This window comes from Cetorhinus maximus, chromosome 21 (genome assembly GCF_964194155.1).
Source record: "Cetorhinus maximus chromosome 21, sCetMax3.hap1.1, whole genome shotgun sequence".
NCBI lineage: Eukaryota > Metazoa > Chordata > Chondrichthyes > Lamniformes > Cetorhinidae > Cetorhinus > Cetorhinus maximus.
The window spans coordinates 10,149,264-10,177,020 of record NC_135899.1 but is presented as its reverse complement, the minus strand read 5'-3'; the positions used below and the strand labels follow the sequence as shown (position 1 = coordinate 10,177,020).

General features: G+C 45.0%; 1 protein-coding gene and 1 long non-coding RNA gene across 2 annotated transcripts in view; both read left to right on the top strand.

Annotated features, from left to right (window-relative positions):
* Positions 1-27,757, top strand: part of LOC144695676 (uncharacterized) — a 306,135-nt gene that overhangs the window by 194,797 nt on the left and 83,581 nt on the right. The window lies entirely within an intron of this gene.
* Positions 888-26,328, top strand: LOC144695662 (zinc-binding protein A33-like). Its single transcript, XM_078566588.1, has 6 exons — positions 888-1,514; positions 1,605-1,700; positions 1,794-2,027; positions 3,096-3,118; positions 6,901-7,016; positions 24,377-26,328. The coding sequence occupies exons 1-6, from the start codon at positions 1,104-1,106 to the stop codon at positions 24,928-24,930; spliced, it is 1,434 nt and encodes a 477-aa protein (XP_078422714.1). The 5' UTR covers positions 888-1,103; the 3' UTR covers positions 24,931-26,328.

The window sequence follows — 27,757 nt, the reverse complement described above, 5'->3', positions numbered from 1 at the left end:
ACTCAGACTGGGTGACCATCTTGTGGAAAAGCTTCATTCGCTCTGCAGGCATGACCCTGAGCTTCCTGTTGCTTGTCATTTTAATTCTCCGCCTTGCTCCCACTCTGGTGTATCTGTCCCTGGCCTGTTACAGTTTCCAATGAACTCAACACAAGCTCGACAAAAAGCACCTCATATTTTGTCTCAGCTCCCTACAGCAACACTGAGTTGAACAAATTTACATCATAACCTCTGCCTGCATTTTGCGCCCTTTCTTTCCTTCTTCCTTCACTTTGCATTAGGCGGCTGTTATCCCTCCATTCACACCCCATTTCAACACATCCCTTGTTTCTTTACAGTACTCATTACCAGAAAACCTTCTGTCTTCAACCCTACCGCATAACTACCTACGGGGTTGCCGTGGGGCGGAGGGTGGGGGGTGGGGGGGTTCCTTGCTGTGAAATAATTGCCCGATATGTTTCCCTACATTGCAACAGTGCGTATATTCCAAATGCATTTCCTGGGTCTTACAAGTATTTTCGGACGACACGATTTCGTGAAAGGCGCTAAATAAATGCAGGTCTTTTTCTTTCTAGCGGTTAATTCAAATGGAATCTGACGGCCCGAATCGCTCTAAAGCTCTTCCCAGTGCCTGTTATCAAAATAACTCCTTAACATTTATGGTAATTGATATTTTAGGGTGAGCGGCTACAATCATTAACAGAATTCAGTTTATGGATCGGGATTTACACCATGTTTCTCTGGATAGTTTATAACCGTCAGCAAGTTCCTCTGGAGCAAAGTGCGATAGAATCTCGAACCTCGACCGTCTCCGCCTCCTCCCTCTCTCCAATCTTTCTCTCCACCCACTGCCAACTCTCCATGGACTTTCACCCTCTCTGGCTGGGTTCAATCATTCTCCATTTTCTAAACCTGTGCATCGCTCTCACCACTCTCTGCCTTGTTTTCCCATGTAAAAGACTACGGCACATGGTTTAGTAATAATAATAACTACCCGAGCATGGAGGTGAATTTCGTCGACAAATCCGTGATCTGAAGGTGTTCGACAGCGCAGTAAAGTCGAAACTGAAACCGGATTGAATCAGCAGTTGTTGAGTGTGAACATGGCTTCTAAACAGCACGGAGAAAATTTCACAGAGGATTTAAATTGTTCAATTTGTCTTGATTTCTTCACCGATCCGGTAATACTGGATTGTGGACACAACTTCTGCCGATCCTGTATCACCCAGTGTTGGGAAAAGAAGGACATAAACCCCTGCCCGGAATGTAGAGAGGAGTTTCCGGAAAGAAACCTCAGGGTAAATCGGGCCTTAGCGAATCTGGCCGAGAAAGCTCGAAAATTAAAGCTGAATCCGGAAGAGAAAGAAAGTAAACTTCACTGTGAGAAACATCAGGAAGAACTGAAGCTGTTTTGTGAAACTGACAGGAAATTGATCTGTTTGATTTGTAGAGATTCGCGGGAACACAGAGAGCACCGCTTCCTGCCGATCGATGAAGCTGTTGAAATCTACAAGGTAAAAGGGGAAATATTTTATACACGGATAGTTTTATCACATTTTCATGGTCTAATACTCTCATTCTGTGATTTTCTCTCCCAATCCCAGGATCAGCTGAAATCTTCCTTAGATTCTCTCACAGAGAAGAAATCGGCGGTTCTAGAAACGGAACAGAAACAGAAACGGAAGATTTCCGAAGTTAGGGTAAGGTCTCCCTGTGCTGATTTTCTGGGATCTCGGTCAGTTTTGTTCCCTTTATCGCGGGACATTAATTATGTTTCGTATTTCATTTGGTAGGAACAGTCGAGCAGTCTGCAGACCCACATCACATCCGAGTTCACTAAAATGCACCAGATTCTCACTGAGAAAGAGCAGCGTTTACTCAGAGATCTCAGGGAAGAAGAGGAGAGGATTCTAGAAGCAATGGCGAAAAACCTTCGAGAGGTTCAGGAGAATTTAAATTCTATTGAGGAGAAGCTCTCAAAATTTCAGAAACAGATGGAGCAAAAAGACGAGTTGATATTTTTGAAGGTGAGCGAACATATTGCGGGTCAGTTCAATGAGACTTCGCACAGTCACAAAATAACTGATAACTGAAATAAATATAGAATGTACTGAAAAAATAAAAACTGAGTTAAATAAATTTCTGTCTGTTTCGTGGCAGTTCTGTGGTCTCCCTAAAATAATCGGCTTCCACATTGTCTGCAGATTCCCGGGAATACTTGTAACCTCCCGAGAATGAATTTTCTTGATCTTCACACTTGCTTTGTGATTATTTCCGTGTTGCCAAGTTTAATTTTCTACTGGACGCCTATTTCGATTCAGTTACAGCTCATGTTCTGTGTGTGTGGGTGGGTCTGGTACGGTGTGTGAGAGTTACTGTGTCTGTGAGAGGGACTGATGTTGAGTTCCAGTTTATTTGACTCTCCACAATCTTCCTTCCAAAATGTATCATTTTACAATTCCGTGTTAAATCTCATCTGCTCTGAGTCTGCTCATTTCACCAGCCGCCCTGTTTATGTCCTCCTCAACTGTGTGCAGGTCAACTCATTACAGAAAGGATGTAATTGCATTAGGACACAGAGGAGATTTACGAGGATGTGACCAGGACTAGAAAAATGCAGCTATGAGGAAAGATTGGATAGACTGGGGCTGTTCTCCCTGGAACAGAGGAGGCTGAGGGGAGATTTGAGATATACAGAATTGTGAGGGGCCTGATAGTGGGTGGGGAAGGGCCTATTTACTTACCAGAAAGTTCAGTGATGAGGGGGCACAGCTTAAAGTTTTGGATAGAAAGATGAGAGGGGAGATGAGGAAAAGTTTTACCTCCAGAGGGTTGTGGGATCTGGAACTCACTGCCTGAAAGGGTAGTAGAGGCAGAAACCCTCAACTCATTTAAAAGCTGTCTGGATATTGACATCAAGTGCTGTAACCTGCAGGGCTGTGGACCAAATAATGCAAAGTGCGATTAGGCTGGGTGGTTTGTTTTTCATCTGGCGCAGACACGATGGGCCAAGTGGCCTCTTTCTGTGCCATAAACTTTCTATGATTCTAAATCTGTTACTTTACTCCTCACTGTTCGTGATTCATTTCTTTCAGGAGGAAGCTTGTTGGAAGACAAGGTAGGACATGCTCTCTACTGAAACTCTGCACAGTTTGGTAAAAATAATTCAGAAAGGTTTTGTTATTAATTTCTTTTCTAGTTACCATCGCAACATTAAAGGGTCGTTCATCGGGCGACAATAACTCTGCTTATGGTTTAAGAACTAGTTTTTTATTATGATGACATGCTTTCTTGCAGATAGTAAATTAGATTTCATATAACTGGTCTACATTAATGTATTAAATTACAAGATGCCATGCTCACTTGCAGGCTGCAGACTGCTGTTAGTGTGGCTGTGACCTTCTAACTGACCCTGAGAAAGCCACACCATCCATGTTTCCATGGTGTCGACCATCCGTGTCCCTGCAAGGCTCCTGACCAACCTGAGACAGTCACATGTTAAAGTGGGAATGGGTTTTGTTTTTATTCCAGTGAAGAATCTTGAGTTGTATCTCAACACCGACAAGACAGACCCAGCAGAAGTGGCGGCACTGTGGTATAAAGTTTGGAGGGAGTTGCCCTGGGAGTCCTTAACATCAACTCTGGAGCTCATGAACTCTCATGGCATCAGGTCAAAAATGGGCAAGGAAACCTCCTGCTGATTACCCTGCCACCCACCATCCGCCTCCCACTCCTCAGCTGATGAATCACTACTCCTCCATGTTGAAAACGACTTGGAGGAAGCAGTGAGAGTGGCAAGGGTGCAGAATATACACTGGATGGACTTCAGTGTCCATCACCAAGAGTGACTCGTTAATGGAACTCCCTCCCTAACAGCACTGTGGGTGTACCTACACCACATGGACTGCAGCAGTTCAAGAAGGCAGCTCACCACCAACTCTTCAATGGCAATTACGGATGGGCAATAAATGCTGGCCTCACCAGCGATGCCCACCCCTCACGAATGAATTTTAAAAAGCGTCACTACTGACCCGAAGGACATAACTGATACACTGGGTCTGTGGCAGGTGGTGAAGGAACCAACAAGGGAGAAAAACATACTTGACCTCATCCTCACCAATCTGCCTGCTGGACATGCATCTGTCCATGACTGTATTAGTAGGAGTGACCACCACATAGCCCTTGTGGAGATGAACTCCTGCCTTCAAATTGAGGATACCTTCACTCAAGACTGTGCATCCACGAGGCACAATTGGCCATTAGAAGCAACAGAATTATACTCAACCACACATTGTGACCTCATAGCTCAGCATATTCTGCACTTTACCATTACCACCAAGGCAGGGAATTAACCCTCATTCAATGAAGCGTGCAGGAGGGCATGCCAGGAGCAGCACCATACATACCTAAAAAGTTGTCAACCTGGTGAAGCTACAACTCAGGACTACTTGCATGTCAAACAGCATAAGCAGCAATTGATAGACAGAGCTAAGTGATTCCACAACCAACGGATCAGATATAAGCTCTACAGTCTTGCCTCATCCAGCCGCGCATGGTGGTGGACAATTAAACCACTAACTGGAGGAGCAGGCTCCACAAATACCCCCACCCTCAATGATTGGGGAGCCTAGCACATTGGTGCAAAAGATTAAAGCTGAAGTGTGTGCTCAGTCACATGTGCCAAGTGGAAGAGCTATCTCGGCCTTCTCCAGAAGTCTCGAGCTTCGCAGATGCCAGTCTTCAGCCAAATTGATTTACTCCACCTGATGTCAAGAAATGGCTGAAGGCACTGGATATTGCAAAGGTTATGGAGCTTGACAATATTCTGGCAATAGTACTAAGGACTTGCTCCAGAACCTGCTGCTGTTCCAATACAGCTACAACACTGGCATCTACCCGGCCATGTGTAAAATTGCCCAGGTATTTCATGTACACAAAAAGCAGGACAAATGTGACCCGGCCAATTACTGCCCCATCAGCCTACTCTTAATCATCAGTGAAGTGATGGAAGGGGTCTTCAACAATGCTATCAAGCAGCACTTGTTTAGCAATAACCTGCTCACTGATGCTCAGTTTGGTTTCCACCAGGGTTGCTCAGCTCCTGACCTCATTACAGTCTTGGTTCAATCATGGACAAAAGAGCTGAACTCCTGAGGTAAGGTGAAAGTGAGTGCGCATGACATCATGGCCTATTTTAATCGAGTGTGCCATCAAGGAACCCTAGCAAAACTGGAGTCAATGGTAATCGGAGGAAAACTCTCCCCTGGTTCACGTCATAAATAGCACAAAGGAAGATGGTTATGGTTGTTGGAGGTCAATCATCTTACTTCCAGAACATCACTGCAAGAGTTCTTCAGGGTAGTGTCCTATGCCTGACTATCTTCAGCTGCTTCATCAATGACTTTCCTTCCATCATAAGGTCAGAAGAGGGGATGTTCGCTGATGATTGTTCAATATTCAGCACCATACATGACTCCTCAGATATTGAAGCAATCCATGTTCAAATGCAGCAAGACATAAACAATATCCAGCCTGGGCTGACAAGTGGCAAGTAATATTTGCACCACACGAGTGCCAGGCAATGGCCATCTTCAACATGAGAGAATGTAACCATCGCCCCTTGATATCCCATCGCTTGCCATTACCATCACTGAATCCCCCACTATCAACATCCTGAGGGTTACCATTGACCACAACCTGAACTGGACTAGCTATATAAATACTGTGGCTACAAGCACAGGTCAGAGGCTAGGAATCCTGTGGTGAGTAACTAATCTCCTGACTCCCAAAGCCTGCCCACAAGACACACGTCAGGAGCGTGATGAATACTTTCCACTTGCCTGAATGAGTGCGGTTCCAATAACGTTTAAAAAGTTCAACACCATCCAGGACCATTAACTCTCTCCACCACTAATGCACAGTGGCAGCAGTGTGTACTGTTTACAAGATGCACTGCATGATTTCACCAAGGCTCCTTAGACAACACCTTCCAAACCCATGACTGCTACCATCTAGAAGGACATGGGCAGAAGATACTTGGGAACACTATTAATTGGAAGTTCCCCTCCAAGCCACTCACCATCCTGCTTGGAAATATATCAACATTCCTTCACTGTCGCTGGGTCAAAGTTCTGGAACTCCCTCCCTAACAGTACTGTGGGTGTACCTACACAACTTGGACTGCAGCGGTTCAAGAAGGCAGCTCACCACCACCTTCTGAAGGGGCAATTAGGGATGGGAAATAAATGCTGGGCTAGCCAGCGAAGCCCACATCCCATGAATGAATAAGAAAAGATCAGCACAACAGCAGAAATGTGTTTTAGCCTATAAGGCAAGTATTGACCTCGAACCACAAAGAGATATTAATATCGATGGCGAGGTATGTTTTAAAGTGTCTTAAAGGAAAAAGAGAGATAGAGGGGCAGAAGGGTTTGGGAAGGAATTTCAGAGCTCAAGGCCTTGGCAGCTGAAGGTCCAGCTGCCAATGGTGGAGTGATTAAAATCAGGGATATTCAAGAGGCCAGAAGTAGAGGAGCGCAGGTGTCTTGGAGAGTTGTGAAGCCGTTTTCAGCCTTTGCCTTTATTCTTCAAGATTTGTTTGTAATACAGCAAGTGGACAGGCTAAATGTTTATCTTCTCCTGTGATTTGTGATATACCGGCAACTAATCTGTTATCAGGTGACAGGCCTTTTGCAGGACATGAGTGTTTCCATCCTCTGCCCTTACATTTCCAAGTTATCTTTTGCTCAGTTTTAGAGACAAAATTTCACTTTCTACCACATTTGTTCTGATATGAAAAATGCTGAGAGATATGAATGTTGGGGTAGCTTGACCATTTAACTCATGTATAAAATATTCTAATAGGACAAATTCATAATGTCAACTGTTTAATATTTGCAGGATTAATGACGACAAATGCACACTCTCTGTGTCTGATGCTGCCCTGTCTATCAGAAAGGTCAAAGGCCCGTTGCAGTACACAGTGTGGAGAGAAATGATAAACTCCATTAACCCTGGTAAAACTCTTATATTAATTTTTCTAATTATAATTCCAGTTGAGAAGGGACTAAAGGGGCTCCAAAGTTCCAGATTAAATATTCACATTGCTGGTTGTTAATCCCTGGTGACTCTCTATTCCATTATTTTGCTTTCTGTGGGTTCCTCTGGGTAAGCGCCTGAAGCCATCAGCACTGTGTGTCAAAGCAGTGAAGGGATCTGTATAACCAGGGGAATAGAGCATGAATCTCAGGATGTGAAACTGAGTTTCCAGAGGAATTCTTTGAATTTTTTTTATCAATGTATTATCAGGAAGACATGCAGACTTTGAAGAGAATGTGTGAAAAGACAGTGAATATGGTAGATGGAATTAGACTCCTTAGACACAGGGAAGTGAGTCTGCACTGGAAAATGGAGGATGCCAGGGGATCTTATCAAACTATTCAAGATTCAAGTAGGACAGAGACGATAAACATTCGTAGTTTTCAGACAGTCACAGAGTCTGCACCCATGTCGGGATAACATCAAATTTAGAAAAGGGAGAGGACACAGCGGTTTGGATTGAACAAGGTTGATTTTTTGAGTGACCCCATTGATCAAGCATCTTGTGAATCAGTGAACCCACTGCTCGGTCTACGAATTTGATCAGACGCCCAACCCATTCTGAGGGTTGAGCTGCAGTAAAATGTCAGTGGCCAGTTTGTCATAGGTCTGTTGTGTGGAAAGGTGCTCGGTGATCCTTGTTGGACGGTGGTGGATGGTGGGCGGTGGCATGGGAGAAACAGGAAATCCGATGTTCCTCCAGTGGTAGTGGTACCACTGGTTGTGGTAGTGTGAGCATCATAGGATCATATGAAGTAGGAGCAGCAGTAGGCTATTTGGCTCATCAAACCTGCTCTGCCATTCGATAAGAACATGGCTCATCTAACTGTGACTTGAACTGCCTCTTTTTCCTGTCCCCTATATGCCTTAACTCCACTGTCAATCAAAAATCTGTTTAACTCAGCCCTGACTATATACAACAGCCTTGTCTCCATTGCTGTCTGTGGAAGAGAATTCCCAAGGCTAACATCCCTCAAAGAGAAAAAATTCCTTCCCATCTCTGTCTTAAAAGAGAGACAGACCCCTTATTTACAAACTATGTCCACCGCTTCTAGATACCCCGACAAGAAGAATCATCCTCCCAGTATCTACCCTGTCAAGTTCCCTTAGAATCACATGTTTCAATAAGATCACCTCTCATTTTTCTGAACTTCAAGAGTACAGGCCTAAACTGTTCAACCTTTCCTCATAAGACAAATCCTTCATCCCAGGGATCAGCCTAGTGAACCTTCTCTGAACTGCTTCTAAGACACAAACGTAACTCCCTTTAGTAAGGGAACCAAAATTGTGAAGTGAGACATAGTCCCATAAGGCAATAAGCTGCTCTTTCATAGAGGTAGACAACTGATGGTGAGCTTAACCCAAGGGTCACCACACCTCAGGTGAGGGATGACATTGATAATGCAGGGCCTTTATAGATGACTGAGCCAGTACAGGAATTAATTCTGCACTGCTGATATTACAAACCAGCTGTCCAGCCAATTGAGCTAACCGACACCCAAACTGTACTGTTACTCTCACCAATGATCTGTACAGCTATATCGAGAGTTCCCCACTATTATACTCCATCTCCCTTTCAATAAAGGCCAACATTCCATTTGCTTCCTAATTACTTTCTGTACCTGCTTGGGGAGGTAGAAGGAAAGTGGAGCTGATGCCACAATCAGATCAGGCACAACCTGATTGAAAGGCGGAGCAGACTCAGTGGCAAAATGGCCTACTCCTGCTCCTAATTGTCCTGTTCTTGTGCCAACCTTTGTGATTAAGATACAAGATCTCCCTGTAAATCTCCATTTAAATAATATTTGACTTTTTAATTCTTCCTGACAAAGTGGACAACCTCACATTTTCTCACATTATACTCCAGCTGCCAATTTTTCCAACTTACTTAACCTATCCATATCCCTTTGCAGACACTTTTAACCCCTCCTCACAACTTGCATTCCTACCTATTGTATCATCAGCAAACTGGGCTGCAATATAATGTCTTTTTAATATATCATGTCTATTGATCGTAAATAGTTGAGGCCCAAGTACTGATCCTAGTGGCACTCCACCAGTTATAGTTTGCCAAACTGAAAATAACCCTTTTATCCTGACTCTGTTTCCTGCTAATTAGCCAATCCTCTCTCAATGCCATTTTATCATCCCTAAAACCATGATCTCTTATCTTCTGCAGTAAACTTTTATGTGGCACTTTATTGAATGCCTTTTGAAAATCAAAATACACTACGTCTACTGGTTCTCCATTATCCAACCTGCTTGTTACATCATCAAAGAACTCTAATAAATTTGTCAACACTTTCATAAAACTATGTTGACTCTACCTGGTAATATAATGATTTCAAAATGTCCTGCTACTACCTTTCAAATAGTGGTTTCCAGCATTTTCCTAATGACAGATATTAGACTAATTGACCTATAGTTCACTGATTTCTGTCTCCCTCCTTTCTTGAACAGTGGTGTTACATTTGTAGCTTTCTAGTCCATTGTGACCTTTCCAGAATCTAGGGAATTTTGGAAGATTACAATCAATGCATCCACTATCTCTGCAGTCACTGCCTTACAGATCCAACTATGCAAGTCATCAGCTCCAAGGCTCTTGTCAGCCTTTAGTCCCATTAGTTTTCTTCCGACTTATTCTCTAGTGATTGTTTCAAATTCCTCTCTCCCATTTGCCCTTACATCTGCTTGAAATGCCAGATGGGGCCCAGGTTTAACACTTCATCTGCAAACTGGTATATCCAACTGTGCTGGTACACCTAACACAGGGAACTGTGTTCCCTGGCAACACAGCCATCGAAGTGCATGCACCTGCCTGCAGTGAACAGTTTCTATCCCCCTAAATAACCTGCCCCCTACTACAATTGCATTCCTTTTTGCATTTGGATAGCTTCCTGCACCACTGTGCCATGGTCAGTTTGCTCATCCTCCCTGCATTCATACTCTCATCCATACAAGGTGCAAGAGTTTTGAATGTGTTGGACAATGACAAGGGCTGGACTTTCTTGTCTGACTTTCTTCCTTGTCCCTGACCACTGAGCAAATCGGAAATACCTAAGGGCGTCACTGCCTTCTCAAATAAAATGTCCTGCTAACTTTCCCTCTCTCCAATGCATTGCACTGTCCAAACTCAAATTTCAGCGGATCAACTAAGATCTGAGGTTCCTCAGGCTGCAGACACTTACTGCAGATGTGGTTGCCGTGAATCAGACTGGTAGCCTCCAGTCCCCACCTGCTACAACTGCATCCCATCACCTGTCCAGCCCTTTTTATTTTGTTTTTATGTAATTGATTAGGTTTCAAGTTTAGAATATCACTCAGTGATTACCCGTGGTTATATTCTCGATTTAAACTAATTCACACTATAATTTTAATATCTCCCCAGTATGAGTTTAAATTAGAGAGAGAAAAAAACTCAACAATTACCTACTTGCACACGTAGTTACTACCTTCGGGATTCGGCTCTCGGGTCTTGCTGTCTCTGGTTCCTTTTCCTGCAGCATTTTTTTTGTAAAAAGGGAAGAACAGCACCTCCTCCCTCACTGCACTGAATTCTCGAATTTACCTAATTCCGGATTTAAGCACTTGGTCTCGCAGCACTCAGTCTCCAGCTGCACCTTTGTGCAGTGTGCTGAATATACGCTGCGGGATTAAGTTAAAGCAAAGGAGAAGTGAGCAACAGCGAGAACAATTAACCTAACTTCTTGACAGAGAGGAATCATTACAAAAAAGAAAAAATAATACCTTGCATTTAAATAGTGCCTTTGTGCCCACAGCCCAAAATGCTTCAGAACCAGTGAAGAACATTTGAGGAACAGTCATTGATGTAGTGTAGCAAATGAGGTAACTAATTTGTGAACAGCAAGGTCTTAGAAAGAACATCGTGATAATGATGAAATCATCTGTTTTGATTATGTTTATTTCAGGATAAATATTGGAAAATTGAGCAGGACACTGACAGAATGAACTGCTTGTATTATTTCTGATGCAGTTATTAAAAGACCATATTTCAGTCCATTCTACAGACTGTTCCCTTGTGTGGAGCTTGCGCTGCTCATGCACCACTATCCAATGGAAGACCAAGAGTGCATTGAGACTACTTGTACAGCAGAGCTCTCCAGTTTTCATATTCAGCATGGCTTGTCCTATATTTAATCTGGCAATGCCGCATACCTTTGTAGATGCTACATAATTACTACACTGGCATTAGAGGGAACCAGATGGTAATACTGTTTATGATTCTGGTGTAAAACTGGGGAATAGTGAGATGTAAATCTCTCTTGGCTACTCTATGTCAAGGGTATTGCAAGTAAGTGATGTGTTTTTGACTGAGGGCATCAGGAACATCAGAAGGTCATTTAATGAGCAGCTGGAAAAAGTTCTAAATTCAAATTGGATAGCACAGCCTGGGCTGGGAGAGTGGAATTTTGAAAGTTGAGGAGAATGAGATCTCATTTGGATACGGTTGACATTGTGGATATCAATTTTTATTCTTTCTTGGTATGTAGATGTCATTGGCAAGGCCAGTATTGGTTTCCCCATTCCTAATTATTCTTGAAAAGTTGGTGATGAGCTGCCTTCTTGAACTGATCCAGTCCATGCGGTGCTGATACACCCAGAGTACTGTTAGGAAGGCTGGTACAGGACTTTGACCCCTTGACAGTGAAGGGTCAGTGATGTAGTCCCAAGTCAGGATAGTGTGTAACTTTGAGGTTGTGGCCCTGGTTATTTATCCACCTTCAAGCATGTCAATCCCTCCGTTACTTCCTCCCTCACTATGCTTATTGTATCTTATATTTCAAACTCCTCCTCTTGAACTAGAATGCCTGCATTATTCCTCTCTTTAGTGAAGACTGAGACAAAGTATGCATTGAGATACCTACCCACATCCTCAGCATCAACGCACAGGTTACCATGTACATCTCTGATGGGTCCTACCCTTTCCTTAGTTATTCTCTTGCTCTTAATATACTGGCAAAACATCTTATGGTTTTCTGTGATTTTGCCTGCCAATATTTTTTCAAATCCTCTCTTTGCTTTCCTAATTTATATTTTTACATCACCCCTGTTCTTTCTATACTCCTCTAGACTTGTGTCAAAGAATAAAGACAGCAAATGCAGGTTACTTCAGGAAAGAGAACAATTTATTAAGCACTGAAATGTACAATGGCCATTGGGAGCAGATCACAACAGATCTGCTCAAAGTTACAGTGTTCAACAAGCAGTATTTATACAGTGGCTCCAGCATATTCACACACAGCATATTCACACAGTGATCCTATTAACTTGAGTGATCTTATTAACTTGACCTTCTTTATTCTCTTATAATTATATCTATGTTAGCTAATTGATTTTGCTTTCCCATACAGTTTCTTGATTGTCCCTTATCTCTCCTAACAATGTACTATTCATTCCATGAGACAACATCTGATTTTTATCCTTATAATCATGTAACAATTAGGTAGTTATACATCAACCATTATCAGTGCATGCAGTTATATCTCACAATAGGTCAGGTAATTGGTAAGTTAACTAAGTAATTATATCAGATGCAAGACAGACAGTTTTACAAAGATAGACAGTTTACTACAAGACATGTTGCATCAAATTAGAATACAATCAACAGCCTATGAGACTTAGAATACAAAGAACAGGGAAGTTAAAAAAACAAGCTGGCCACCATACTTACGTAATTAATCGCGCACAAAGTTCATTTTATTCTGGCTATGCTCCAAGAATACTTTCCTGGTTTTCATACAAAACTTACAATTTAATTTTAACATTTATCTGCACGCATATAAGGTACAAGTTAAACATAGTCAGGATTGTTAACATTTTCATGTCTTCCTCCTTCTTGTCCGTGGTGGGTTTCGGTAGGCTATGGGACAACTGGCTATTTTCTTAGCTTACTTCCTCTTACCTCTCTATTTCCTACCCCGTAATATTTTCTTTCTCACTTGCTACAATATTCAGCTTTTTGTGACTGTCATGAGTTTATTTTTCTGCTTTATCTTGGCCTGTATGCTTCTGGATAACCAGGGGGCTCTAGATTTTGCAGTATCATGCTTTTTCTTTGTGGGCACTTGTCCACACTGTACTCGTAGAATCTCGCTTTTGAATAACTCCCACTGATTTGACAACATTTTCCCCTTTAATAGCTGTATCCAGTCTGCTTTCACCAGTTCACCTCTCAGCTTTCTAAAGTTTGTCTTCCTCCAATTTGGAACTTTTACTCCTGTTCTCTCTTTGTCCTTTTCCACAATGGTGTTAAATCTAATGGTCTTATGGTCATTATCTCCAAAATGGTCACCTGCTGCTACTTGATCCACTTGCTTAGCCTCATTTCCTAATTTTAAATCTAGAATTGTGCCCCCCTCTTGTTGGGCTTGTTACGTGCTGGCTAAGAAAGTTCTCTTGAATGCAGTTCAAGAATTTTGTGCCCTTACCACTGTTCTCATCCCAATTGATATTAGTGCAGTTGAAGTCCCCAAATATTATTGTCCTATTGTTTTTGCACTCAGACATTTGCCTACATATTTGCTCCCTTCAGCTATTTGGGGGTCTGAGTACACTCCCAATCGTGTGCCTGCCTCTTTGTTATTTCTGAGCTCAACCCATAATGGCCTCATTTGATGCTTCATTTTGTATATCATCCCTCCTCTCAGCTGTCATTGATTCTTTAACCGATAATGCTACACCTCCACCTTTTTTATCCCCATCTCTACCCTGCCTGAAAACTCTATATCCAGGGATGTTGATCTGCAATTTTTGCCCCTCCTTAAGCCAAGTTTCTGTTAGCGATGATATCATGCTGCCATGTGTCTAACCAAAGTGCATTGGAAATCATTAATAGACCATTGCTTGTTTAGAGCATGAGGAGAGAGAATAGAATGGGCCTGTGTGCTGGACTGTGATGAGGACTGTGAGGTGATCCATGTGAAGCATCAGCAGTTCTAACTGCCCTGTGCAGTGTCCATGCAGGAAAGAAGTTTACCTTGGCTGTGGGTGCCACAATGACAGATCATGGTCTTCCACTAAAGCTAAGGCCCATCTCGGACTGAGACTTGTAGGGGTCTCTGAGATGAGGGTTGGGGGGTTTGCACCTCAACAATGCATAGTTCAGGTGAGGCACTCAGTGAGTGGACTACAAATTAACCTCTAAACTTTTGGCATGATAGAGATGTCACGGGATATGGGATTAATGTGTGAGTGGCAACCGGGGGGGGCAGGAACAGGATCATCCCTCATCAACATGCATGGAGCAGCGATTGCTCAGGACCAAATGGGGTTCTCATGCTGCTCCTCCCTGTCTGGTTCTGTTTGAAAGAGCTCTCTGCCAGGTCGACTCCCCTTTGAGAGCAGGAGTCAGGATTAGCAAGAGCCAGCCTCAGGGAAGTCAAGTGACCATTGGCCTGACCACAGGGTGTATCACAGGCAGTGCTCTTATCTACAAATGGGTGAAAGGCAATGCTGGAGGTGGCTTCGTATATCCCGGGATGTGGTTGCTCACATCTGCGAGCTTCTCCACAACGAGCTGCGGCCACAAGAACTTGGAGGAAATCCATTGCTGGTGGTGTTGAAGGTCACCCCACCTTGAACTTCTATAATAATGGATCCTTCTAGGGCTTCATTTGGGACCAATGCGTCAGCTCCCAGTCAGTGACACACAAGTGTATTCAGAATGCTCAATCAGGATAGCACACCAATTTAGACAATTCCACCTGGCTCCTGAAAGCCAGAATGAAAAAGTATTGAGAATTGCAGCAATCCCATGTCTCCCGCTCAGCAGTGCAGAATTCACTGCTCACGTTACCTTGAGAGCTCCCTGGCAACAGCCTGTCACATTCATCATTTGAACGAGCAGGTGATATGTGATCATAGAAGACAAATCCTGCATGGTAATGTTCGATTCCCAGAAAGATCTCATGATGCATACATTCTGGATCACTCCCGGGTGCCAAAGGTTTGTGAAGGACCATGTCAGGGTGACATGAGTGCATCTCTGGCAAGTTTAGATTTGACATTCCTTCCAATCTGTCGTCTACAGGACTTTTTCAGTGCATTGGTGAAGTCACAATTCTACTTACAGTTGCCTGAGTTTGCAGGAGACCGGAGTGCTGTGAAGATCCTAATACGCGCTTTTGGCACCAGGGTTCTGCATTTTAGCATAGTTGACCGCACGCATGGCTCAAACCAACAGCAGGTATGATGTCACTACCACAATTTAATTCTGCTCTCATAAATAAAGGTACATTTGAGAAACCTAAGGTCAGTAAACAAGAAGGTGCTGGGGCCTTCCAGCCAGCAAAGGATAGAAAAACAAGAAGTTCAACAAATGTCCTGGCAGCTTACTCTGCCTGGAATCTGGGAACTATCAGATTGGAATGGGCCTGTCTGCCACATCATATTCCAGATATAGCCTCTGCATGTGGTTCGGCCACATCCTGGCCCTCCCATCCCCTTCATTGTCCTTCTCATCGGAGCAGACATCTCGCTCCCCCATGTCTCCTTCAGGCAATGCATCCCCCCTTTGTGACACGAGGCCGTGCAGGGTGCAGCAGACAATGATGATCTGAGACATTCTCAGTATTGGAGAGCCCTGCCTGAGCAGTCCAATCTGAACCTCATCTTTAGGAGCTCAATCACCTGCTCAATCAGGGACCTTGGGGGAGGTACAGGCATCATTGTATCTCCTCAGCAGTACTCTGTGGATGGTGAACTGGCATCATCAGCCATGTTTGCTGGGGGCATCCCTTGTTCCTGAGGATCCAGCCCAGCATTCGCCGAGGTAGTTCCTTTAATACCCTCGATACTCTACAGAGAGACCATTGCCTTGGTAACATAGAAAGACTAACCACATGAGCCCTTGTCAGGCATGACCATTCAGCTGGGGGGATGGAGGTTTGGAGTCACGAGCTGGCTGCATTCCACCACTCATGCCCCTTGGAGGCATCCACCACACTTTCTCCATTCATCTCTGCCTCTGACTGCAGCTGATGGCGAAAAGCACAGAATGTTTGGAGCTCCATACCTTGCTGGAATCTCGATGTGATTAGACCCATGAATCGGGCATAAGCCTGCTGCTGTGTGAGCTTCACCATAGAGAGGAGAACACGACTGAGCATGGATGACATCCAGTTACCTCATAATTATTAGGATGTCCCTTTAGTCGGCCATTTGTGCTGACCTTGAGCTCCACCCCTTGTGACCCACCCAATATCAACTTTCCTCTCTCCTCTGTCTCCCTTGAACTTCTCGTTACCCTGGACCCTTTTCTGATCCACCTCCACATGCCTTCTCCACCCTCAATTCTGATGAGTACAGACCCAACCTTCTCAACCTCTCAAAATCTTTATTAACCTGCCAAGCAATAATATATACTTACAACACCAGTTGTTCAGTAAGATCCACGTGTCAGGGCCCGTTCCCACATGGCCAGTCTGCTGAATGAATTCTTCTGCACGACTTCCTGTGATTGACCACGTCACGCTTCCCTGGCTGCAACAACACTGTCCTTGTGGCTGTGGCTTTCTACCTCTTTTTGACCCTGATCCCTTCATATATAAGTTAATACCTCGATTCAGGTCATCCAATTGGGTTTCATGCCTTATCAATCCCACCGTGGCTGTGCAAGGCCACCTGCATGTGGTCATTTTCTGTTCTCAGCAGGGGATATCTCCAGGTGCATGCCAGCTATGGATTTAATATCTGTATCTTGATAAGGCAGGAAGAAAGCCATTCTCACATATCCATTGTCTATGAAAGTTGTTGTAGCTGGAGTGTCTGTTGGTGAGCCACCACCTCAATGATATGTTTGAAATGTCTGTGTGTGTGTCCCTGTTTAGTTAAAACTGTCTTTATTTTTAAATGGTTCAATAAGAGCTTCAGAAAGGGTAAATTTTGTTTGGTTGGTAACGCAATATGAGAAAATCAGACAGCAAATCAGTAACCCAGTTTACATCGTGCTCAATATCAATTTCCATTGGAGTTAATGGAAACAGATATTGAGTGGAGTGGGTTCCGAGCTGCTACTTCATTGTTGTCCGTGTCACACAACCACCAAGGGCAAATTTCACCCCCTACCCCTGTGTCTCCATGTCACCTTGGAGCCCCTGTTGGTGACTCTTGATCACCTTGCGTGTTCGGAAATCAGAATAACAAATTTGTTCCTTGTGTGCAAGTGCACAGGTATAGAAAGGAGCAGTTTCAGGGGCAGTATATGCACCAATGAACTCTTCAAAAAGGCCTCAGGAGGAGTATTTTCTGCAATTCTGGGCACCACACTTTAGGAAGAATGTCAAGTCATTGGAGAGGGTACAGGGGAGATTTACCAGCACAATATCACTGATGGGAGACTTCAGTTTATTGGATAGGTTGTATAAGCTGGTAATGCTCTCCCTGGAACAGAGAAGTTTAAAGGGAGATTTAGTGCAGGAATTTAAATTATGGGGGTTTTATAGAGCAGATCGGGACAATCTGTTTACTCCGGTAAGTGTGTCTGTAACTAAAGGTCAGGATTTAAAATAATTACCAAAAGAATTAGAGGAGAAGTGAGGAAAAATTAAACCTCACAGACTATTGTCATGATCTGGAGCTCATTGTCTGAAAATGTGGTGGAAGCAGATTCCATAGGAACTTTCAAAAGAGAATGGAGCATGTTCTCAAATGGACTAATATGCAGGGTTCTGGGCAAAAAGCTGGGCTGTGAGATTAAATTGGACAGCTCTTTAACAAAGCCTGCACAAGTACGACGGGCTGAATGGCCTGCTTTTGTGCTGTAAGATTCCACTATCCAGCCCAACTCATAATTGGGTTGAGATGTTTTCAATGGACTAGGGCAGTCCCGAAAACAGGCGTTAGGCGCCATCCATCTGCTAATGTTGGTGCTGTTTTAGTCCAGATATTGTGATGTCCTGAGACTCGAGCCCTGAGCCTTGGGTTTTCTGGACATGGATGTAGGTGGCAGTGAAAAGCTGAGCACATTTATTTTCCTGTTTACAATATGGAGGTGGGAGTGGCAGCAGTTTTTCCCTTGGCTCCTCAGTGCTCCTGTCCACGCTGGATGACACAATGCCCCCCTCTCCCACTGCTGCCTGGCCCCTACACAGTCTGCTCTCCCCTACCCACTGTCTCCCCAATATCGCCCACCCAAATCTGCACTTTCTCCTCCTGCTTCTCTGCTCTCTCCCCTCCTCCACCCTCTATACTCGCCACCTACTCCCTCTTCCCTCACAGTCCTCTCTTCCTCGCTTTCTTGCTCCCACGCTCCCTCTGCTTCCCCCCCTGCAGATTTTCCTCACAACCCTCCTTCCCCACCTGCTTTCTCTCTCACCTCACTTTCCTGGCTCCCTGCTCCCCTCCACCTCCTTTCCTGTGCCCTCAGTTCTCTCTCTCCGCCCGTAATCACACATCCTCCATTCCCCATCCATCCTTTCTCTCACTCACTTCCCTCCAGTCTGTTTCCCCTCCCCATTCTGCTCTTCCTCCCCCCTCTCGGTGCCATACTCTGTGTCCTCCCCTCCTGCACACTGTTCCTCGCAATACCCCCTCCTTTCCCTCCAGCTTTTTTCTCCCCTCCCTTTCCCATGCTCTCTCTCCTCTCCACGTCCGAACCTCTCTCCTCTCCCCTTTCCACCATCATAGCCCTCCCCCTCCAGAATTGTCACTGCCCCCTCCAGCTATCTTTGAATGGACTGAGTGGAGCCACTCACCTTCCCCCCACACCCCACCCACCGCTCCCAACCTCTCACACCTCCATCAACCTTCCACCCTCCCCTCCGCCTTCCTCTCCCCTCTCTCTTTTCACACATTCTCTCTCTCTCTCTCTCTTCACGTTCCTGTGTTTGGGTTGCTAATCTGTAACTTGTGGAGTGACACAGGGATCAGTGCTGGGGCCTCAACTATTTACAATCTACATCATTGACTTGGATGAAGGGACCAAATGTATGGAAGTTAATTTGTTGATGACACAAAGGTAGTTAAGAAATTAGCTTGTCAAGAGGACATGAAGAGTCTACAAAATGATTTAGAAAGTTTAAGTGATAGTTAAGATAGCGAATGGATCATAACGTCCGAAAACATGAACTTGTCCACTTGGCAGGAAGAATATCAAGATAATATATTATTTTAAAGGAGAGGATAAGTCAATCTATATTGCTGGAGTTCTGACTGTGTATTTTCAGTCTGGTTCGGTTGTAAGTTCACACTTGTGGGAGTGACCTTTGTGTTGACTGGAGATTGTAACATTTAAGGTTCAGAATGTCCCAAGGGTTGATACATTCAGGTCCTGTCTCAGGGCAGGGGGCTGAACCCTGCTGGGAGATCACAGGTCACAGGTCAGTTCAAGGGTCAGTGAACAACAGTTTGTGTTCAGTTGTTTTTAGTTTAAAGAGTTGGGAGCAGCAATTGGTGCAGCAACTCAGCTGAGGAGCTGGGACCCTGCCTGTGTTTAGATGCTGGAGTCGAACTGCTGTCAGCAGGTTGTAGTTTGCCTTACAAACCACCAGGAGACTCAGGTACAGGCCACGGATGTTTATTAATGATTCAAGCGGACGCAGGGAGAGACAGCCTTGGGCAGTCCAATACTGAGCTGTACAGATTACAGCGAAATCACCTTTTATACGCAATTAGTTACAGACTCATAATCTAATCTTGTCAGTTCACAATCACATACTCAATGAGGCCTTTGGCTTTGGTCACTTAATCCCCGTGTGTACAGACGCTAGACATTGTTTTCATCCTCGCAAGACCACCATATCTTGCTGATTGTTCAGGAGTCTGTGCCTCCTGACTTCAACACCCACTCACTCCCTGGCCTTGTTCTTTGTTCTACTGGCTTGCCCTGTCTCATTTCTTATTCTGTCTAAAACATGTCTGCTGTTCTCCTCTTCTGCCTTTCTGCTTATATTTTATTTTTACTAAAAAATTCTAACTAAAATCGTTTAACCCTTTCAAGATGCTGGAGTAGAACTGCTGTTGGCAGGAGTAAATCATCCAGCCCTTCGAGCCCATTCCGCCATTCAATGAGATCATGGCTGATCATGCATTTCAACACCATTTTCCTGCACTATCCCCGGATCCATTGATGTTTTTAATATGTAGAAAACTATCCATTTCAGTCTTGCACATACTCAATGACTGAGCCTCCACAGCCGTCTGGAACAGAGACTTCCAAAGGTTCATCACCCTCTGAGTGAAGAAATTCCTCCTCATCTCGGTCCTAAATGATCTGCCCCCTGGTCTAAAACTGTGTCCCCTGACTCTAGACCCCCAGAAGCATCATTCTGCATTTACCCTGTCAAGACCTGTAAGAATTTTGTATGTTTGAATGAGATCACCCGTCCTTCTTTTAAACTCCAGAGAGCAAAGGGCCCATCTATTTAATCTTTCCTCATATGACAATCCCTCCATTCCAGGAACTTATTTGTGAAACAAAAACAGAATTACCTGGAAAAACTCAGCAGGTCTGGCAGCATCGGCGGAGAAGAAATCAGTTAACGTTTCGAGCCTTCATGGCCCTTCGGCAGAACTGCCGAAGTTCCCAGTTCTGCCGAAGGGCCATGAAGGCTGGAAACGTTAACTGATTTCTTCTCCGCCGATGCTGCCAGATCTGCTGAGTTTTTCCAGGTAATTCTGTTTTTGTTTTGGATTTCCAGCATCCGCAGTAGCTTTTAGCCACTTATTTGTGAACCTTCATTACACTCAGCCTACGGCAAATATATCTTTCCTTAGGTCAGGAGACCAAAGCTGCACCTAATAGTCCAGGTGCAGTCTTACTAAGGCTCTATATAATTGCAGTAAGACACCTTTACTCCTGTACTCAAATCCTCTTGTAATAAAGGCCAACATAGCATTTGCCTTCTAAATTCCTTGCTGAACCTGCATGTTAGCTTTCAGTGACTCATGAACAAGGACAGTCAACTCCCTTTGACATTCAACATTTCCCAGCCACTCACCATTTAAGAAATACTCTGTATTTCTGTTTTTCCCACGAAAGTGGATATCCTCATATTTCTCCACATTGAATTCCATTTGCCACATTTTTATCCACTCACTGAGCCTCTCCAAATCCTCTTGTATCATATCTGCATCCTGCTCACAGCTAACACTTCCATCTAATTTTGTGTCATCTGCAAACTTGGAAATGTTACATTTAATCCCAACATCCAAGTCATTGATATGGATTGTGAATATCTGGGGCCCAAGTACTGATCCTTGCGATACCCCTCCAATCACAGTCTATCCACCTGAAATGACCCATTTATTCCTACTCTCTGTTTTCTGTCTGTAAACAAGTTCTCAATCCATGCCAGTACATTCCACCAAATTGCATTTGCTTTGATTTTGTTTGTAAACCTCTAGTGTGGGACCTTATCAACAGCTTTCTGAAAATCTAAATACACCCCATCTCCTCCAGTTACCCTTTACCTATTCTGCTAGTTACACCCTCCAAAAACTCCAACCGGTTTGTTAAACATGATTTCCCTTTCATTAAATCCATGTTGATTCTGACCAAGCTGATCACTATTTCTAAGTGTCCTGTTATCACATCCATTATTATAGATTCTAGCATTGTCCCTACGACTGATGTTAGGTTAACAGGTCTGTAGTTCCCTGTTTTCTCTCTTCCGCCTTTCTTAAATAGTGGGGTTACATTTGCCACATTCCAATCTGCAGAAACAATTCCAGAGTCTCTCAAATTTTGAAAGACGACCACCAATGCACCTACTTTCTCTGCAGCCACCTCATTCTACATTCTGGGATGTAGATCATCAGGTCCAGTGGATTTATCTACTTTAAGTCCCATCCATTTCTATAGTACTATCTTTCTTACAAATAATATCGTCTTGCAGTTCCTTGTTGATATTTGTCCCTTGATCCTCCATTATTTCTGGGAGGTTTTTAATGTTGATCATTGACATTTGGGTGGATTATGAGAAAGTTCATGTGATTTGCCTTGGTCGTGTCTGTCATTAAACATGCAGCTTATGGTTTTTGTTTGACCATTATTTTCCTGTTAATTCATGTTTACCTCATGTTAATTCTTTATGTTAGAATATAAGATAGATAGTATTATCTGTTTGCTTTGTTGAGTCTTGGAGAGTAAAATTTGTCTGTTTGTTTCAAAACATGGAATCTTATGGATTTATCCTCTTAAAAAGTTATTGGGATTTCAAATTTGGTCTACTAACAGAAAAAAGTTAATGGTCACTAACCAGATCATAACCAAATTTGAGGGTCTTGCCCGGGACTGTAACAAATTTTGGGGTCTGGCAATGTACCAAGAGAGACGGCAGAATGCAACAGTAGAGAGGGATCTGGGCATTCTGGTACATGAATCACAAAAAGTTACTTTGCATGTACAGCAAGTGATCAAGAAGGAAAATGGAACGTTGATATTTATTGCAAGAGGAATCACGTATTAAACTATGCGATTGTTGCTACACCTGTACAGGGTCTTGGTGAGACTGCATCTGGAGTCTGTGTACCATTTTGATCTCCTTACTTAAGAAATGAGATAATTACTTTAGAAGCAGTTCAGAGAAGGTTCGCTTTATTGCTTTCTGGGATGAAAGGTTATCTTATGATAAAAAGTTGAACAGCTTTGGCCTTTGCCCATTGGAGTTTAGAAGAATGAGAGGTGATCTTATTGAAAGAGATTTGACAAGGTGGATGCTGAGAGGATCTTTCCATTAGAGAGGAGCCTTGAACTAGGGGATAGTTTAAAAATTACGGGTCTCCCATTTAAGACTGAGATGAGGAGTATTTGTTTCCTGTCAGAGGGTCGTTAGTGTTTGGAATTCTCTTCCCCAGTGAGCAGTGGAGGCTGGGTCGTTGAATATATTCAATCAGATCAGGCACTATCTTGTCAAATGGTGGAGCAGGCTTGAGGGACCAAATGGCCTACTCCTGCTCCTAATTCTAATGTTCTTGTAATTTAATTTTGTTTGGTACCTTACAGGGTCAGATTGTATACAACCTGTGTGGTGACATTTTCGCTGTTTCACGGAAGTATCACTCCCCACCCACTTTCTCTCCAGCTCTTTCTCTCCTGTCCCTCTATTTCCTTTGCCTTTCTCCTCAACCTTACATTTCACCCCCCCCCACTCCCTTTCTCACAATCTCTCTCCCCACCCTACTCTCTCTTTCCACTCCCTGTCACTCATGCTGTCCCCTACTCATGCTCTCCCCCTTCTCCCCCATCCTTCTCTCTACCCACACTTTCTCACTCCCCTTGTCCCCACACTCTCTCACTCACCTCCCACTCTCCCTTTCTCTCTCCCCCTTTAACTTCTGCTCTCCTTCTTACCTCTGCCCTTCCCACAATCTTTCTCTCTCCCATTCCACACCCTCTCTCTCTCTCTTCCTGTCATGCACTCACCCTCCCATCCCTGCTACTGCTCGATCTAACATCAGTCCCTCCCACCCTCTACCTCCATTCCCCATCCATTGTCCCTGTCAGGCCCTTTCACTCTCTCTTCCACCTACCCAGACAAAGTCTCTCTCTCCTTCCCCTTTTCCTCATCATTCTGCTATGCCTCTCCCACACCCTCCCCTCCTCCCACACTGTCCCTTCCCTCTTCTGCACTTTCACCCCTCCCCCTTCTGTTATCCTTCCTGTCTTGCACATTCTGTCCCCTCTCCCACACTCTCTCTCAGACCTTCACATTCTCCCTCCCATCTTTGCTAGCCCTCCCCCTCTCTCTTTTTCACTCTCCCAGATTTGCATTCACCCTCCAGTTCTTGCTCGCTCTCTCTCACACCAGCACATTCTCCCTGCCTCCCTACTGCTCCATCTCGCTTTTTCAAAACTACCCTCTCTTGCTGCCACCCTGCACTCTCTACCCCTCCATCTCACTCTCTCACATCCCCACACATTTCCTGCCACCCTCCTGCTCTCTCTACTCCATCCTTCCTTTCTCATCCACTCTCACAATCTCTCTGTCATCCTGCTCTCTCTCTCTCTCTCCTGCTTCCATCTTCTCAATCCCTCCTGGGCTCACTCTCTCCCACCTCTTCCTCTCCCTCACTCCGCTCCCACTCTCCCTCTCCAAGCTCCTGCTCCCTCCCCTCCTCCACTCCCTCTTCTGCTGCCATTTTCTCTCCTTAACTTCACCTCCCACCCCTATCTCTTTCCAGTTCCCTCTCTCCCTGTCTCTGCTTCCCCCTCTGCTCCCTCTCCCCTCTCCCCCTCCGGGCTCCTTCCTCACACTCTCTCCCCCTCCCCAGCCCCTCTCTCTAAATCACTGACTGTGTTATTTTAACTTTCCCCCAGCTCCAGCCTCTCTGACTCTGAATCTGAACACAGCCCATCCCCAGCTCATCCTGTCTGAGGACCGGACCAGGGTGAGACTCGGAGACAAACGGCAGCGGCTCCCTGACACCCCGGAGAGGTTTGATCCCTGGGAATGTGTCCTGGGATCAGAGGGATTCACATCAGGGAGACATTACTGGGAGGTGGAGGTGGGGGTGGGGGAGACTTGGTGGTGGCTCGGAGTGGCCCGAGAGTCTGTGGACAGGAAAGGGGGAATCGCCATGAAACCCGAGTCCGGATTCTGGGTTGTGGAGCGGGATCCTGGATATGGTTATTTTGCCATCACCTCCCCCTCATCGACCCCCCTCACCCCGAGTGTGAATCTCCGGAAGATCGGGGTTTTCCTGGACTATGAGGGTGGACAGGTGTCATTTTACAATGCGGACAACATGTCCCATCTCCACACTTTCACCCACACTTTCACTGAGAGAATCTTTCCCTTCTTCAGTCCGGGATGGATTATTGGTGGGAAACACTCGGCACCGCTGACAATCTGCGGGATTAAAGGTCACTAACGGATCCATCCCATAATTTCACACCGGCTCCCTGCCTCCTGCCAGCTGTAAACTGATGGGTGTCGGTCTCAGTCACAGGTGGAGAGAGAAGCCAGGTTAACATTCCGGGTATAAACCCTGTTTGGGAACTGGGTGGGTGGGGGTCCCTGTGTGTGTGGGGAGGGTGGGGGTCCCTGAAAGATCAGCGAGGACCTCTGTAGGGCTGGGGGAAAGAAGGAGGGGGAGAGAAGAAACAAATAGAAGCTCAATTGTAGAGAGGAACTTACTGGGTAGAATGAGCTGTGAACTGCAGGAACCCGGTGACCTTCCTGCCTGTAATGTTGCTCCACAGGCGGAAGGTGGTGGGACATCAGCGTGTTTGAGATGTTTCAGTTCAGTGATTCTCAAACAGGGGTCCGGTGAGTCTTTCCAGGCGGTCCAAGAATTAATTTCTCCAGAGGGTGGGAGAGAGAGAAAAGCACAAGAGGAAGTGAAGTTGGGGAAATAACAAGCTCCCCGCTTTGTATAAATTCCCAGGAGTTAGTGTTATTCCTGCATGAGCAGCTGTCAAGATTTCCACCCCCAAACCTCCCGAATTCTCCCCTTCGTCACGGTGATGGACATTTCGGCTGTCATGGTTTTCAGCGGTGAGTCTGACATTTCCTTTCGGTCGGAGGGGAGGGGAGGGAAGGTGGGAGACCAGCTGCTGCTGTGATCCTCGGCTGTCTTCAATTTGGGCTCAGGCAGTGAGCAAGTGCCGTTATCATGCTGCCTGGCCTGCTGTGTGTTTCCATCATTTTCTGTTTATATTAATCTCTAGTTGGTTTGTTTCTTACAATGGTGATAAAACTGTCAGTTTGATTTCAAACTCTCACCATGTTTCAATAATGCAACTTGCTTGAATGATTACATAACACTGAGAAACTGGACTGGGTTTGTACAGGTCTGTAAAAGAAGCTGCCTTAAGACTGTTTAAATTTGTAAATGACGTGAGATTGCTGTGAATATTGATTTGACAGCCTATCTCTATTGAAGATGATGTGTAAACTGATCGGGTTTCTCTCCCATTAACAAACAATGTTTAACCGCATGAAAATCAGTTCAGTTGCTGCACTAGAATGTTAGTGGAGGCAAAGTTAGAGCAGATTTCCAGCATCCGCAGAATTTTGCTTTTATCTTAAAGTTATCATTTATCTCTGGTTTGTCTGTTTACCTGTTTTATTAAAAACATTATTAAAGCTCTCTGTGCATGTAACCTGTTCATATTATGGCTATTATATAGAATTATAATTTACACTGGGGGTCCATAATTACATTCGTAAATTGTTTCTTCAAACAAACATGCCTGAGAACCACTGAAATGGAAGCAGGTTTTTTTTTGTCAAAAAGGACACAGTCTATCATTAAATCCAAGAAGCAGAAACTAAACATGTTGTTTGTTTTATTTACAAATTGCTCCAGAGTCTAGATCCTTCCAGCGTCCATTCCAGATTCATCAGGGTGATTTTAAGAGCCTCCGGCTGGAGTAAATGGAGAGATAGTTGTCTGGAAATGGGACTGAAGTTTACTCTGGGACTTCATGACTTTATGACTGATCTGCACCTCAACTCCATTTACTCACCTTAGCCCCAATTCACTGCATCCACATCAATCCCATCTGGAATCCATACGAAATACCAGCAACTTCTCCTGTTCCTGTCAGGAAAAACCGGACCTGGAATTCTGTCCATTATCAGAATGATTTTTAAACAACATCACCTGTCACTCAGAGGGTGGGAGGCGAGCTTTCTGCGGCATTGGGAAGGGGATTGGGCGGAGCGCCTGTCGTTAGAAAGGGAGGCGGGTTTCCGGGGAATGAGGAAGCCGATTCGCCAGCGCAACTGTCACTCAGTGAGCGAGGCGGGTTTCCGCGGAAAGGGGATTGGTTGGTATTCCCGTTACTGAGACTGATAGACACGGGGCTTCCGTGGAATTGGGAAGCAGTTTGGTGGCTCCGCCTGTCACTCAAACTGAGGGAGGCGGGTCTTCGGGCAGTTGGGAAGCCGCTTGGTCCATGAGCATATGACTCAGAGAACGACAAAGGTGGGGGGGGGGCGGGGGGAATCGGCTTTCCGGTAAATGGGGAAACCGATTGGCCGTCGTGCCTCTCACTCAGGGTGATGGAGGCGCGTCTCCGGGGACGGTGGAAGTGCATTGGCCTCAATGCCTGTCACTCAGATTTATTGAGGCGGGTTTCCTTGAAACTAGAAGAGCATTGGTCGCAGTGAAGAGTTGTTCCGGGTAATGGTGAAGTCGATTGGTGGTAGCGCCACCAATCGACTTCACCATTACCCGGAACAACTCTTCACTGCGACCAATGCTCTTCTAGTTTCAAGGAAACCCGCCTCAATAAATCTGAGTGACAGGCATTGAGGCCAATGCACTTCCACCGTCCCCGGAGACGCGCCTCCATCACCCTGAGTGAGAGGCACGACGGCCAATCGGTTTCCCCATTTACCGGAAACCCGGTACTGTTGTTGTCTTGCGTATTGACCTCTACCTCGCGGAGGCTGAGCGTCAACTCACAGACGTTTCCTCCTACCTCTCCCTGGACCATGACCCCACCACAGAACATCAAGCCATTGTTTCCAGGACTGTCATTGACCTCATCTCCTCCGGAGATCTTCCTCCCACAGCTTCCAACTTGATAGTCGCCCAACCTCGGACGGCCCGCTTCTACCTCCTACCCAAAATCCACAAACAGAACTGTCCTGGCAGACCGATCGTGTCAGCCTGTTCCTGCCCCACGGAACTCATTTCTCGTTATCTTGACTCCCTTCTCTCTCCCCTTGTCCTGTCCCTTCCCACC